The sequence below is a fragment of the Salmo salar genome, chromosome ssa16 (assembly GCF_905237065.1).
Source record: "Salmo salar chromosome ssa16, Ssal_v3.1, whole genome shotgun sequence".
NCBI lineage: Eukaryota > Metazoa > Chordata > Actinopteri > Salmoniformes > Salmonidae > Salmo > Salmo salar.
In genome coordinates, this window is record NC_059457.1 from 76,010,135 (window position 1) to 76,027,589 (window position 17,455).

General features: G+C 37.6%; 1 protein-coding gene across 30 annotated transcripts in view; it reads right to left on the reverse strand.

The window, feature by feature from the left end:
- Nucleotides 1–14,412: 14,412 nt before the first annotated feature.
- LOC106574709 (poly(rC)-binding protein 3) overlaps nucleotides 14,413–17,455 on the reverse strand; it is a 37,070-nt gene continuing 34,027 nt past the window's right edge. For all 30 annotated transcript variants that reach the window (XR_006759832.1, XR_006759831.1, XM_045697873.1 and 27 more), the window contains one exon: nucleotides 14,413–17,376. Coding sequence is in view for 28 of the 30 variants with exons in the window: in XM_045697873.1 (XP_045553829.1) it covers nucleotides 17,322–17,376 (55 nt within the window). In the remaining 2 variants the exon portion in view is untranslated. The remainder of the gene's footprint in view (nucleotides 17,377–17,455) is intronic.

A 17,455-nucleotide genomic window follows, 5' to 3' on the forward strand; every position in this document is an offset into this window, starting at 1 on the left:
GCAGTGGAGCGGTCTTTACTCAGTCTTGTTCTGCCAACCAATTATCAATGTTTTTGCCAACGAGGCAGAGCTGCCCTCAGAACAAGATTAAATAAGGTAAACTCCAGTTGGCTAGAAATACTTTACTTCTACTGCTATGAACTCTTACTTTAGCCACCTCAACTAAGTTACAGCATTATGGCTGCTACCACTGACTGCAGCTTGCTGTCACTCCTCTCCTCAGCCTCCTCTGTCATCCCTAGCTGATTGTTTGTGCCCTGTGCCACCAGGTGTCATCCCTCATATCCCAGACTAGTTCTTCTCGCTGACTGAAGGGTTCCATACCCAGGGTGTCACATCCACAATGACTGAGGATCTGAGAATGTACCCCCCCCCCCAAATTGGATAAACAATGTTTCCCCTTAATGCATTATCAATACCTATTTTTAACAGATCAAAATAGTTTTTTGTTTTGCAGTGTCATTGATGAAGGATTTTTTTTAAAGGATGCTTTTTCAATGTACTGTTTTTCAAAGCCTTTGTGCATCAAGAAATCAATAGATATGATTTCTACCAGATGGAATTACTGAAGATATAAGCACTGGCTTGTCTCACTACTACATCTCAAACACTGGCTTCTCTCACTACTACATCTCAAACACTGGCTTGTCTCACTACTACATCTCAAACACTGGCTTGTCTCACTACTACATCTCACACACTGGCTTCTCTCACTACTACATCTCAAACACTGGCTTCTCTCACTACTACATCTCAAACACTGGCTTGTCTCACTACTACATCTCAAACACTGGCTTGTCTCACTACTACATCTCAAACACTGGCTTGTTTCACTACTACATCTCAAACACTGGCTTGTCTCACTACTACATCTCAAACACTGGCTTGTCTCACTACTACATCTCAAACACTGGCTTGTCTCACTACTATATCTCAAACACTGGCTTCTCTCACTACTACATCTCAAACACTGGCTTCTCTCACTACTACATCTCAAACACTGGCTTGTCTCACTACTACATCTCAAACACTGGCTTGACTCACTACTACATCTCAAACACTGGCTTGTCTCACTACTACATCTCAAACACTGGCTTCTCTCACTACTACATCTCAAACACTGGCTTCTCTCACTACTACATCTCAAACACTGGCTTGTTTCACTACTACAGCTCAAACACTGGCTTGTCTCACTACTAAATCTCAAACACTGTATTGTCTCACTACTACATCTCAAACACTGGCTTGTCTCACTACTACATCTCAAACACTGGCTTCTCTCACTACTACATCTCAAACACTGGCTTCTCTCACTACTACATCTCAAACACTGGCTTGTTTCACTACTACAGCTCAAACACTGGCTTGTCTCACTACTAAATCTCAAACACTGGCTTGTCTCACTACTACATCTCAAACACTGTATTGTCTCACTACTACATCTCAAACACTGGATTGTCTCACTACTACATCTCAAACACTGGCTTCTCTCACTACTACAGCTCAAACACTGGATTGTCTCACTACTACATCTCAAACACTGGCTTGTCTCACTACTACAGCTCAAACACTGGATTGTCTCACTACTACATCTCAAACACTGGATTGTCTCACTACTACAGCTCAAACATGCTTTGTTATGTTCATCTATCCAGGACTTCACAGACTTACAACAAAAACGATTTTCCACTAAATGGATCATTAAAGAAACAGCCATGGCCTGTTTCTCTCACTCTCTCACTCTCACTCTCACTCTCACTCTCACTCTCTCACACACACACACACACACACACACACACACACACACACACACACACACACACACACACACACACACACACACACACACACACACACACACACACACACACACACACACACACACACAGAGGCCAGGCCACTCACACATGTCTGGTGGTGATATGGCACATGACCATAGCTGGAACTGATTACATGTCTGTAATTAAATGGAGCCTTAGTATTGAGGAGGGTGAGGAATGAAATCACCGAGAGGAAATCCAAATTTACAAGGCAAGATATCCAATAATGTCAAATGTGCACCTAAATTTAAAAGGCATGAGATTCTGCAATTTAACAAGATTGGCAGATCCTTATTCTATTACAGGGCCTTGGGACCGCATCAAAATTCTTCAGCGAATTTGAATGGATTAAACTTTTTTTCCCCCTTAAGGGTTTGGATAGATTTATGGCTGGTTGTAATGATATTAGACTTGGTGGGAGCTGGCTCTTTAAACATGAAGAGTTGAATTATTATGCCAGACATAAATAATGATTAAATTACTTTAGAAAGACCCTACTTCACCTTTGTCCCAGCTGGCCCCTTTGGCTGATGGATATTGATGAGAATCCATGACTTGGAAGAAAGAGACCCACTCATGATATTATAGAATGTATTGTAAGTGTGTTTTTACTATCATAAATACGTTATTTTTAATGTTCAAACTCTGTTCTGATATTTTACAGTCTATTATCAAATGGAAATGCATAAAAAATATAGCGCTGAGACTGAAAATGTTGACCGTATAGGCATTGTGATATACCAACCTAAAGCAGTGCTGGAAACAGCCCCCACTAAGAACTTGTTGAGGACTTCTAAGACTTGTCCCTATGCATTGGACTTATCTCCTGGTAGAGCGCTTGTGGTCCAAAAAACGTTGCATCAAGGAACACAATGCCTATCCAGAGCCTCTGTAATCCTCTTTAAGCCGCTCCACTTCTTATCATGTTTTACTCATATCACCTCAAGCAGAGGTGACGAGGGATTCAATTTGGAAAGTTTGCTACCTGAGCTTTGGTAATAGCACTTCATAGAACCCCCCCCCCCTCTCCGTCCCTCCGTCCATTCCTCACATTCTATGTAATGTGATGGAAAATAATACCTCAGCCAGAGTCTGGAACAGAGGAAGGAGGGAGGGAGGGAGACAGGTTGATAACGGCTGCTAAAAAGACATGAGAGTGTGTCACAGCCCTCTGTTTGATTGCTTTAGATTCAGTTTAGCAATCATTCTCTCCCTCTCTACCTCTCCCTCAGTCACTCTTCCTCTCTCCCTCTATAACGGCCGTAGGAAGCTAAGGAACACACCTTAAATATGAAGCACACATCAGATCAGCCGAGCTGCTCAGTGGCGACCCGTTATTCAGGGCAGGTGAGCCCCACCTGTTTAGCATTGACATTAATTAATGTCACATATACTTTTGCAAGCAATGTAAAAAAAAAATATATATATATATATTGAGTTAATAAAGCCACATACAAACATGGTTTCTTTTCTGAGTAAGGCAGCTCCAAAATATAGGTGTTTCAGCCTAGCTCAGTGCTTTCTGTGGTGGAGGGGCAGCCAGTGGAATATACAGACGTAGGCGTGATTGGCTCAGTGTTCCTCTCCCTCATGGAGGCACTACATCGCCACAGAATCTACAGGGAGAGCTAGGCAGTTCAAGCCCCCTTGGGTGCTGCCAAAGACTTACATTAGAAGTGCCCATCCGAGGCGATTCAAGGTCATTGGCCACAGATAAAATGACGTCAAATCACATTATATCTACTGTAGCTTTGATTGGACTGATCATGTTGCTTTCAAAATCTTAGCTAGCAAGCGGTCATCGTCATGAATCACGTCGACAATCTACTGGCAAATCCTTATCAATCCTTGTCATATGAAGATGAATTATAGATAAAAGGTATCAGTGCTCATCGGCCATTGGACATAAACATTACACAACAAGTTGGAAATCACAAATTCAACAATGACAGGTTTGGAAGGAATCAGGGGCTAACTACAAGCGTTGCAAAGCAATCACTATTTTGCTTTCCCTGCCTGCTATTCGGTGGAGAGGGTGTGTGGTCCAAGTCTGGGTTTAAGGATTTAAAACACCTGTCTGAAATGGTATCTTTTTCAAGCTTAAAAAGATAAACATTCACTCACAATAACATGGTCCAGAAAATCTTGAATACATTGACCATGCTGTCAATCCAGCATGACTTCTGCCGTGTTCAAAACAACTGGAAACTCGTAACTGGGAAATCTCAGACTTCAGTAAGTTCAAGACAACTGGGAACTCTGAAAAAAATTACCTCAGATTGGGAAAATAAGTTTTGAACGGTCATCCAACTCAGATTTCCAAGTGGAGAACTCAGGCCTCTTTCTAGAGCTCCTACCTGAAGATCACTGACATCATGATTCAACTCTTTTTTTTCAAGTTCCCAGTTGTATTGAAAGCATAGTTGATGACAAAATGTTCCCACAAGAAGGACCACCGCACCACCTTCCTGTTCAAGTGAGCACAGCACAACAATGGTGAGTCTAAAAATGTCTTGTATGCTGCTGCAGAAATTAGCTCATGTGCTTTTCTTCACAAGGAGGGGATACTATATAATGTTGTTGGGTCTGTAACAATGTCAAAGTTTCTTCTTATTCAAATGTTTGTCTTCAATAAAGAATTCAGTAATAGGTCCATATGATTCCAGTTGATATGGCGAGGGTTGTTTTGTTTGCGCAATGCTCTGTCTGTGAGTCGCTATATTGTCTTTAAAAGTGGATCCTCTTGATTGTATTTTCTTCCTTTTTAGACCACATAGGCCTAATACAATACTTCAAATGGTTGGCTAACCACCTTTCTCTCTCTCTCTCTCTCTCTCTCTCTCTCTCTCTCTCTCTCTCTCTCTCTCTCTCTCTCTCTCTCTCTCTCTCTCACACTCTCTCTCTCTCTCTCTCTCTCTCTCTCTCTCTCTCTCTCTGTGGTGACTTAAAGAAGAGTGAAGTTAAGGCCTCAACATCTTGCTGAATTTATCTGAACTAATATCTATCTGAATTTCTGTCGGTGTCCATTTTGAAAGTGCTGAAGGAATATGCCTACCTCGTCGCAGCTCGTTTGCTTGCCTGTTGCTTCTACTTAGAGCTGTGTTCATGATATAAGAACCAACATTGTGAATTTACTGAACATAAATGTAATAATGTTCGTGTCTGGTTCTGAAGTTAAAACTCATGTTGGCGTTCGTTATTATTGAAAGACAATGCGGTTCTTATCAACTTACACAAATCCACAAGGAGTCATTAGAAACCACATTTGTTTCAGCTAGTCAGCCATATCAGCCATGGTTTTAAACAGTCAGTAAATGAAGCTGAATGAACTGTTTCGCTGCCAGGCTCCGCTGATAGCCAGGTGTAACGGTGCTAAGGATTCACTCCATGGTGCTGAAAGGAAAGCTCAGTGTCGGGACAGCTTTATGTAGGCCCTAACAGTTTGTGGGCACCGTTTGTTACCGTTATAGTGCAATGAATGTATTGTTTAGTGATGTGTTGTGGCTTTGCTGGCATGCATCTGCCGATTTTAGATTTACATGCTAAAATCCCCACTGGAGCTGCTATCGCACAAGGAGAGAGTCTCTGACTGACAGTGGCTGCTGGACCAAACCGAGGATGGACCAATAGAAGGACTGTGGATATTAGGCTTAAACAATAAAGAGTCTCATTTTCTTCTGGGATCAACCCATTTAGTTTTCAATACACCGGTGATTACTGTATTCTTCCTGCATTCACTCCTCAGGAAGCTATTTACAGGAGTCTTGAAACAGCGGGAGTGATTCTCCTGCCTTTCTCTCTTTGGGTTTTCTTCTTCAAGCATGACTGTGATGAGACAAAGACAGAGAGTGGTCCCACTCCCTATAGGAGGGCCCATGAATATGTCTTCTAATTAAGCTTCATTGACAATCTTTCAATCAGAATGTACTCGTCTGAAAGCATACAAACATGCATATTGCACCTCACACACACACACACACGCACGCACACACGCACGCACGCAAACACACACAGCTGTACATACACACATGCACACACACAAACAAAATGTTTGTTGTCAACGAAGGCTGTTGCAGAAAGAAAAATAGCTATAAGGTCTGCTCATGAGATATCATCATATTATATTCAACATTCATCAAATGGGCTCGCTCTGCAAATGGTCGTTCCAGAGCCATTAGACTACTGTGAGGCGCAGTCAACAATTCTTCAATATGCCCAATCAGTCGTCGGTTGTTGGAGTTTTATCTTGATGGTTTACTCCTAAAGCCTTTATTTGTCTTTGAGGAGTGTAATGCATATAGATGTGTCAAACAATAGAAGATGTTCTATTTAAAGTTATACTCATATTGTCCTTGACAACTGACTGTGAGGGGACACCACAGACTGTAGCCTGTAATGGAATTGCTTCATACTGCACCCTGGGAAAGAACAGAGTCATAACATTCTCATTCTTTCACAAGCCAATCAAAAGATACCTGCGTCAAAAACAATCTCAACATACCACTTCTCTCCCATAATCATGAATCATGATCATCTACAAACTCTGCATCGGTCTACCTTACACTGAAAATACATTTATCGTCATTTAAAATGTCACAGTTTCTTAAGCATCTATAAATCTATATAAATACTCTCAATTTCCGTACAGTGGATTGGCTAAGCTCTGAGAGGACAGAGAGAGACTTGGTGACTTTGCGTATCCTACTGCAGTTCACTGGCTGCCTGACACCAACAGTAATGATATGTCCCATAGAGAGAGACCCCAGGTACAGTGCAGAGAGAGAGAGAGAGAGAGAGAGAGAGAGAGAGAGAGAGAGAGAGAGAGAGAGAGAGAGAGAGAGAGAGAGAGAGAGAGGGCAAGGAGTGGAGGTGAATGAGCTATGGTTGAGTGAGCATAGTAGAGAGAATGAGAGCGAGAGAAATAGCCTGTAATGTGCGGTCCCGTGTGGCTCAGTTGGTAGAGCATGGTGTTTGCAACGCCAGGGTTGTGGGTTCGTTTCCCACGGGGGACCAGTATGGAGAAGACATTTTTTTTATGAAATGTATGCATTCACTACTGTAAGTCGCTCTGGATAAGAGCGTCTGCTAAATGACTAAAATGTAATGTAGAATGTAGAAATAGAGAAGGAGAAAAAGGGCGAGAGAGACAAAGCCAGGAGAGAGGAGTGATTTGGATGTGGTATAGGAAAGGAAGAGAGAGAGATGAGAGGTTAGTTATAGGCCTGGTAGTGGTGGGTGGTACAGCAGGGGGTGGACACTGACTGGACAATGTGTGCCTGCATTGAATAAGACCCCAATCACATCCTGAAAGTGGATTGAGCTTCAGTGAGATCACCTTGCCTAGACCCTGCCTGGACGTGCTTCCCTGAACACCTGATCATTTGTCTGGGTCGAAGACACCCTTAACCCCCCCTCCATTCTATGTTTTCCACCACGCTCAGAGCACAAACCTTTCCTCCCTCGGTCAACACCCACTCAAAAAGTCAATGCATCGCTGTGTGTTTTCACTGATTGTACAAGAGAAGGTGTCACTCCTGTTATGATGAGAGGATTAGGACATGGTAAAGATATATCTAAGGGCTTTGTGTAAGATCCATTCCATAGACTTCCGCTGGCATTCATTTCCTTGCCTTGATCACATGGATGGAAGCCAGGGCTAGATGTCCAGGGCATCCTGTAGAACAGTGTCCTGGACTGTGAGTGGGACTGAGGGATGATAGCCAAGACTCTTGTGTGGAAAACTCATTTCTATCCTGCTTTTGAATATTGTGTTAGATCATTTACAGTCAAAAAGCTTTAACTAAGCGTGGCAGTTCCTGTTCTCCCTGTTACCCTGCCAACCCAGGTCAAGGACAAAAAAGTTGGAACACAGGAAATGTCATTAATTCAGTGTGAACGGTCACTGAGACCTTTCCTCAATGCTTGGTTTGCCAATGACACAGGGTATATGGAGAGTCCATTCTTTATACCACACGTATCAAACTCATTCCACAGAGATCCTAGTGTCTGCGTGTGTTCACTCCTCCCTTGTACATGATTGATGAATTAAGATCACTAATTAGTAAGGAACTCCCCTCACCTGGTTGTCTAGGTCTTAATTGAAAGGAAAAACTAAAAACCTGCAGACACTAAACCCTTCATGGAATGACTTTGCTACCCCTGCTTTAGACGTTAATATAGAGCTTTGGCATGCAGACAGTGTATTCTCTCCAGGCATCTGTCACCTGGCCCTCTATCCCTGTGCAACTGTCCTCTTTTATATGACACTCATCTCACACCAATTAAGCTTATAGACATATTAAAATATCCCTATTACTGTAATACTATTACTGTAAAACCCAAAGGAATGAAATCATGATGGACTACTGTCCTCTATCCTTGTCTGTCATTTTAGCCAGAGACAAAGACCCTTGATGGACCCCAGCAAGAGTAGGTGCTGATTTAGCAACAGCTAATGGGGATCCTAATAAAATACTACAATTGTCTTGTTACACAGGTATAAAGACAACTTAAGGTACATTGCTACTGTTTTTCTGATATATTTGACTTGTAATGATGTCCAAAGTAATAATCAATTAACCTCAACTTCTGACATACTGCAGTGACGTAAAGTACTTAAGTAAATATACTTTGAAGTACTACTTCTGTAGTTTTTTTTTGTTATCTGTACTTTACTATTTTTTATTTTTGACAACTTTTTATTTTACTCCACTACATTCCTAAAGAAAATAATGTACTTTTTACTCCATACATTTTCCCTGACACCCAAAAGTACTCATTACATTTTGAATGGTTAGCAGGACAGGAAAATGGTCCAAATCACGCACTTATCAAGAGAACATCCGTGGTCATCCCGTGTACTAGCTGATCTGGCAGATTCTGTAATGATTTTCGTAGGAGAAGTAGCGGAGTCAGGCGCAGGACACAGGGATGAGTGCAAACAAAACGTTTTACTCAAAACCATAATCCAACTTCTCCCACAGCAATAAAACATGGCTGGGAGAAACACCTCCAACAATACAAAACAGAAACAATCACAGACAAGACAAACAGGAAAGCCAGAGGGTTAAATAATGAACATAATCAGGGAATATGAAACAGGAGTGTATAATTAAGACAAAACCAAACGAACAGGGAAACATCGATCGGTGGTTACTAGTAAGCCGTGATGTCGATCGCCGAACGCCGCCCGAACAAGGAGAGGGGCCGACTTCGGCGGAAGTCGTGACAGATTCACTAAACACAAATGCTTTGCTTGTAAATTATGTCTGAGTGTTGGAGTGTGCCCCTGGCTATCCGTAAATTTTAAAAACAAGAAAATCGTGCCGTCTGGTTTGCTTAATATAAGGAATTTAAAATGATTTATACTTTTACTTTTGACAGTTAAGTATTTTTAAAACCAAATACTTTTAGACTTTTACTCTAGTAGTATTTTACTGGGTGATTTTCTCTTTTATTTGAGTCATTTTCTATTAAGGTATCTTTACTTTTACTCAAGTATGACAATTGGGTACTTCTTGCACCACTGACATACTGTACGTTTGTATTTCCTGTTCAATCCCATACAGCAACTAGTGATAGTTGTGTTTGTTTTGATTGGTCTTGTACTGATTGTATTGTGTTGATGTTGTTATTTTGCTATATGTTGTATTGTATTGTGTTGATGTTGTTATTTTGCTATATGTTGTATTGTGTTGATGTTGTTATTTTGCTATATGTTGTTTGATTTGTATTTTGCTTTATGCTGTATTGTATTGTGTTGATGTTGTTATTTTGCTATATGTTGTATTGTATTGTGTTGATGTTGTTATTTTGCTATATGTTGTATTGTGTTGATGTTGTTATTTTGCTATATGTTGTATTGTATTGATGTTGTTATTTTGCTATATGTTGTATTGTATTGTGTTGATGTTGTTATTTTGCTATATGTTGTATTGTGTTGATGTTGTTATTTTGCTATATGTTGTATTGTATTGTGTTGATGTTGTTATTTTGCTATATGTTGTATTGTGTTGATGTTGTTATTTTGCTATATGTTGTATTGTATTGTGTTGATGTTGTTATTTTGCTATATGTTGTATTGTATTGTGTTGATGTTGTTATTTTGCTTTATGCTGTATTGTATTGTGTTGATGTTGTTATTTTGCTATATGCTGTATTGTATTGTGTTGATGTTGTTATTTTGCTATATGTTGTATTGTGTTGATGTTGTTATTTTGCTATATGTTGTATTGTATTGTGTTGATGTTGTTATTTTGCTATATGTTGTATTGTGTTGATGTTGTTATTTTGCTATATGTTGTATTGTATTGATGTTGTTATTTTGCTATATGTTGTATTGTATTGTGTTGATGTTGTTATTTTGCTATATGTTGTATTGTGTTGATGTTGTTATTTTGCTATATGTTGTATTGTATTGTGTTGATGTTGTTATTTTGCTATATGTTGTATTGTGTTGATGTTGTTATTTTGCTATATGTTGTATTGTATTGTGTTGATGTTGTTATTTTGCTTTATGTTGTATTGTATTGTGTTGATGTTGTTATTTTGCTTTATGCTGTATTGTATTGTGTTGATGTTGTTATTTTGCTTTATGCTGTATTGTATTGTGTTGATGTTGTTATTTTGCTATATGTTGTATTGTATTGTGTTGATGTTGTTATTTTGCTATATGTTGTATTGTATTGTGTTGATGTTGTTATTTTGCTATATGTTGTATTGTATTGTGTTGATGTTGTTATTTTGCTATATGTTGTATTGTGTTGATGTTGTTATTTTGCTATATGTTGTATTGTGTTGATGTTGTTATTTTGCTATATGTTGTATTGTATTGTGTTGATGTTGTTATTTTGCTATATGTTGTATTGTATTGTGTTGATGTTGTTATTTTGCTATATGCTGTATTGTATTGTGTTGATGTTGTTATTTTGCTATATGTTGTATTGTGTTGATGTTGTTATTTTGCTTTATGCTGTATTGTATTGTGTTGATGTTGTTATTTTGCTATATGTTGTATTGTATTGTGCTGATGTTGTTATTTTGCTATATGTTGTATTGTATTGTGTTGATGTTGTTATTTTGCTATATGTTGTATTGTATTGTGTTGATGTTGTTATTTTGCTATATGTTGTATTGTGTTGATGTTGTTATTTTGCTTTATGCTGTATTGTATTGTGTTGATGTTGTTATTCTGCTATATGTTGTATTGTATTGTGTTGATGTTGTTATTTTGCTATATGTTGTATTGTATTGTGTTGATGTTGTTATTTTGCTATATGTTGTATTGTATTGTGTTGATGTTGTTATTTTGCTATATGTTGTATTGTATTGTGTTGATGTTGTTATTTTGCTATATGTTGTATTGTATTGTGTTGATGTTGTTATTTTGCTTTATGCTGTATTGTATTGTGTTGATGTTGTTATTTTGCTATATGTTGTATTGTATTGTGTTGATGTTGTTATTTTGCTATATGTTGTATTGTATTGTGTTGATGTTGTTATTTTGCTATATGTTGTATTGTGTTGATGTTGTTATTTTGCTATATGTTGTATTGTATTGTGTTGATGTTGTTATTTTGCTTTATGCTGTATTGTATTGTGTTGATGTTGTTATTTTGCTATATGTTGTATTGTATTGTGTTGATGTTGTTATTTTGCTTTATGCTGTATTGTATTGTGTTGATGTTGTTATTTTGCTTTATGCTGTATTGTATTGTGTTGATGTTGTTATTTTGCTTTATGCTGTATTGTATTGTGTTGATGTTGTTATTTTGCTTTATGTTGTATTGTATTGTGTTGATGTTGTTATTTTGCTATATGTTGTGTTGTATTGTGTTGATGTTGTTATTTTGCTATATGTTGTATTGTGTTGATGTTGTTATTTTGCTATATGTTGTATTGTGTTGATGTTGTTATTTTGCTATATGTTGTATTGTATTGTGTTGATGTTGTTATTCTGCTATATGTTGTATTGTATTGTGTTGATGTTGTTATTTTGCTTTATGCTGTATTGTATTGTGTTGATGTTGTTATTTTGCTATATGTTGTATTGTATTGTGTTGATGTTGTTATTTTGCTATATGTTGTATTGTATTGTGTTGATGTTGTTATTTTGCTATATGTTGTATTGTATTGTGTTGATGTTGTTATTTTGCTATATGTTGTATTGTATTGTGTTGATGTTGTTATTTTGCTATATGCTGTATTGTATTGTGTTGATGTTGTTATTTTGCTATATGTTGTATTGTGTTGATGTTGTTATTTTGCTATATGTTGTATTGTATTGTGTTGATGTTGTTATTTTGCTATATGTTGTATTGTATTGTGTTGATGTTGTTATTTTGCTTTATGCTGTATTGTATTGTGTTGATGTTGTTATTCTGCTATATGTTGTATTGTGTTGATGTTGTTATTTTGCTATATGTTGTATTGTATTGTGTTGATGTTGTTATTCTGCTATATGTTGTATTGTGTTGATGTTGTTATTTTGCTATATGTTGTATTGTATTGTGTTGATGTTGTTATTCTGCTATATGTTGTATTGTGTTGATGTTGTTATTTTGCTATATGTTGTATTGTATTGTGTTGATGTTGTTATTCTGCTATATGTTGTATTGTCTTGATGTTGTTATTTTGCTTTATGCTGTATTGTATTGTGTTGATGTTGTTATTTTGCTTTATGTTGTATTGTGTTGATGTTGTTATTTTGCTTTATGCTGTATTGTATTGTGTTTATGTTGTTATTCTGCTATATGTGTATTGTATTGTGTTTATGTTGTTATTTTGCTATATGCGTTGTATTGTGTTTATGTTGTTATTTTGCTTTATGTTGTATTGTATTGTGTTGATGTTATTTTGCTTTATGCTGTATTGTATTGTGTTCATGTTCACAGGGCTCCCTTGAGAATGAGACCCTGGTCTCAATGGTTACCCCCCTTTCTAAATCAAAGTTTCAAAAAATCAAAAGAAATGAATTTGATAGATACTGTCTTCTTCTCCTGCATCGCTAGGCCCTCTAGTGGTATCTCCTAGACATACAAGATGAAACATTCAAGATGAGACATTCAAGATGAGATTATTCAACTTGAGACATTCAAGATGATACCATCAAGATGAGACATTCAAGATGATACCATCAGGATGAGACATTCAATGAGACATTCAAGATAAGACATTCAGGATGATACCATCAAGATGAGATATTCAAGAAGAGACATTCAAGATGATACCATCAGGATGAGACATTCAATGAGACATTCAAAATGAGACATTCAAGGTGAGACATTCAAGATGTTACCATCAAGATGAGACATTCAGGATGATACCATCAAGATTAGACATTCAGGATGATACCATCAAGATGAGACATTCAGGATGATACCATCAAGATGAGACATTCAGGGTGATACCATCAAGATGAGACAATCGAGATGAGACATTCAGGATGATACCATCACGATGAGACATTCAGGATGATACCATCAATATGAGACATTCAAGATGATACCATCAAGTTGAGACACTCAGGATGATACCATCAATATGAGACATTCAGGATGATACCATCAAAATGAGACATTCAGGATGATACCATCAAGATTAGACATTCAGGATGAGACAATCGAGATGAGACATTCAGGATGATACCATCAATATAAGACATTCAAGATGATACCATCAAGATGAGACATTCAGGGTGATACCATCAAGATGAGACAATCGAGATGAGACATTCAGGATGATACCATCAATATGACACATTCAAGATGAAACCATCAAGTTGAGACATTCAGGGTGATACCATCAATATGAGACATTCATGATGAGACATTCAGGATGATACCATCAATATGAGACATTCAAGATGATACCATCAAGTTGAGACATTCAGGGTGATACCATCAATATGAGACATTCATGATGAGACATTCAGGATGATACCATCAATATGAGACATTCAAGATGATACCATCAAGTTGAGACACTCAGGATGATACCATCAATATGAGACATTCAGGATGATACCATCAAAATGAGACATTCAGGATGATACCATCAAGATTAGACATTCAGGATGAGACAATCGAGATGAGACATTCAGGATGATACCATCAATATAAGACATTCAAGATGATACCATCAAGATGAGACATTCAGGGTGATACCATCAAGATGAGACAATCGAGATGAGACATTCAGGATGATACCATCAATATGACACATTCAAGATGAAACCATCAAGTTGAGACATTCAGGGTGATACCATCAATATGAGACATTCATGATGAGACATTCAGGATGATACCATCAATATGAGACATTCAGGATGATACCATCAAGATGAGACATTCAAGATGTGACATTCAAGATAAGACATTCAGGATGATACCATCAATATGAGACATTTAGGATGATACTATCAAGATGAGATATTCAACATGAGATGAGACACTCAAGAAGACATACAAGATGGCATGTATGCCACTGACAGCAACATTTTTGCCACTGGCAGTAATATTTTAATGGGCAACACAGAAAAACCAAGCCCCTTTTGATATCATTGAAGATCAAAATGATACAAGACAAACCATGGTTCACAAGAAGAAAAAAAACTTTATTCATTTTCATACTTACAAACAATTTCAAAAGTAACCTAAATAATGAAATTACTTCAACCTAAGATAGATTTGCTCATTGCAAATAATCCAACTGAAAATATATACCAAGCTCCGTTACATTTTCCTAAATAAGCAAAATATACAGGAGCAAAAACTGAAAAAAATATTGCATTTATTTTTTCAATTTTTGTTGCTGCAGCCGCCCAGAAAGGAAGGAAATCAAGAAGCAACAATGAGTTGTAAATACATGACAAACTTTCCTTGTATTATATGCACAAGAAAAAATACAAATAATAATTGCACATCATTCCCTTATTATTGCATCAGTTGCATTTGAGTCTGTTTCAGTAGGTGTGTATACTCAGTCATATACGCCAGTGTAAATACAGTTTCAATACACTGTAACAACATATGGATATTGAAGTTATTGAAATCACATTGGCATCACTATTTCAACAATTCAATATTCCTGCCTAGTCTGAATGCAATCGATGATGAGAAGCTGAACAGTTCTAAAAAGCGAGCTTGCCAAAAAAAAACAGACATTTTAACTTGTTTAAATGACAAACATTCCATTGAATTACAAGCTATGACAGATTTTTTTAATTAAACGAATAACACAAACCCATAATGTCAAGGCTAGCACTACTACTTAAGTTTAACATCAAAATGTAAGAATTATTGCAGAATAATAATCAACTATGCATCGTTCAGTACATCAGTACAGCATTTGGTCCATTGACATATCACGTTTATATGATGAAAGCGGTTGAAATTAGACCCAAAGTCAGGCTCAGCATATTGAAACCAAAACAAGGAGTTAAATGAAACAAACCAATCTTACAGAATGAAAATCCAGGATGGTTTTTACTGTACTTGAAACCAGTTGGACAGTAAATTAATGACCTGTGTTGAGAGGATAGCATTCAACGGCTGTTCATATGCATCAGTGCTGAATATGACCTCAGCCCAAGCTTGCAAACATGACATGTCACAACTGCCTATACTTTGAATAAGCTTGAGAATTGTTATGAAGGGAATTTTACATGTTTAATCCAAGCAAATATAGCCGAAACCTACCCTGAAATTCAATACAGTACACAAAAACAAAAAAAACGAGCTTAAATATCATGATCAACCAAAAAATACATTATAACGCATCAACAAACAATAAATAGAATTGCAATTTTTGTTTCTTAAATCATCACTTAAAACGAGCAACATGACTTTGTCATCTAATCTGTTGACATCATCGTAAAAGCATAATGACATTCAAAACCTAAAGCATTAAATAAACAATATTATAATAAAAATAACATGATGGATGAACAATCGCGAATGTGGCGGCATGGGAGTAAACACGTCCGCCCAGGCCCCACGGGTTCCCCCATGAACCCCAGAACATTCCATGGCCCATAAACATTTGGCTCCATCCAAACACCTATGGCCACGTCCCAATAATATCAAACAGCTTCCTCTCCTGGTCTCCTTTCCTTCAAGAGTAGTACATTGAAGCCTCTTTTATCTGTCGTGGACATGGGAGTGAAGGAGACGACGAAAGGAAGCCAACTAAGAGAATTTGGACACAGCAATAGTCTTAAGTCCAACTAATTCCTCACACACTAGAGGCAGTCCACAGTATAATGAAGAGTTGAATTGTCTATTGCATGAGCGTAGCATAGCTGACTATGTGGTCACCCACAGTAGTCTTGGTTAAGAAATCGAGTAAACAATCATTTTAGTGTTCAGTCAGTTAGGATACAGTTTTTTAGCCACTGATGATTCTTTTCTTGAGTAATTTCCTTTCATGCTTCTTAAATACTATAAATAGGGTTCCTGGAGGATGTGAGGGAGAGTTATTCATTTGGGGTAGTAGTAGGACTAGACGTGAATGGCAAAAAAAAACTCATGAAAATAATTGCGGAAAAGGTTTGGAGCATTGGAGGCTGGTGGGAGGAGCTATAGGAGGACGGGCTCATTGTAATGGCTGGAATGGAAGAAATGGAACGGTATCAAACACATCAAAGATATGGAAACCACACATTTGATTAACCATTAATTCCATTCCAGCCATTACAATGAGCCCATCCTCTAATAGCTCCTCCCATCAGCACTAACATAGCAACACCATAGGAACACTTACACCGAACTGGAATACTCAAATACATACAATACATTACTGAACACATGCAGTATAAGTCATAATGTAAAATACAAGAAATGAACATAGAAAGGAGGGCTCTAGGAGTGATACCATTGGCTCAAAGAGGTCATGTGATGCAGCAAAATGTTATGGGTAGAGATCGGATTAGTAAGTAGATCATTTTAAGGATCCGAATAGGGGTAAAAATAGAACGATTAAATTGACCTAAAAATACCTCTTCTGAAAAGAGCATCATAAAGTAATCGTTGGGCTACATCCCACCATACTGTGCCGATAGCATCACCCAGCACCTAGAAAATGGAACAGTAGCATTTTTTTTACAATGTTTTTACACTTTTACATTTTTTTTAAAACATTTTTTTTAAAACTGATATTGAAATCCTATTTTGTAACACTAGCAGAGAGCGATAGAGAGAGATAATTCAGAATAACACAATTTGATCCTAATGAACGTTCAACATGCTTCAACACTTGTCTAAAGGTCTAAAATCAACAAAACAAAGACATTACTTATTTTTCCAGTTTCTCCGAAAGCAACAGCTCTCTTATTAGAGAGCGATCGTGGTGGTAAGCTGGAGGGTCAAGGGAGTTGTTATCAGAGCCAGATTCATTAGTCAAGAGGGCATCATCATCAGGAGTTAGGTAGGAACATCATGTCTTCAGTGGTCAGGAGATGGAGGGAGCGGAGCAGAGGGAGTGGAGGCCGGCCGGGCTGGGTCCTTAGGATGTCGTCATGGAGGATGGGTCATTCCACATGGCCGCCACGTCTCTGAACCTGCCACAGGGTATGATGGGAAAGGGAGCACATTATTGTTTCTGTCAAATTCTTTACCTGAAGATAATGTAATAACAAC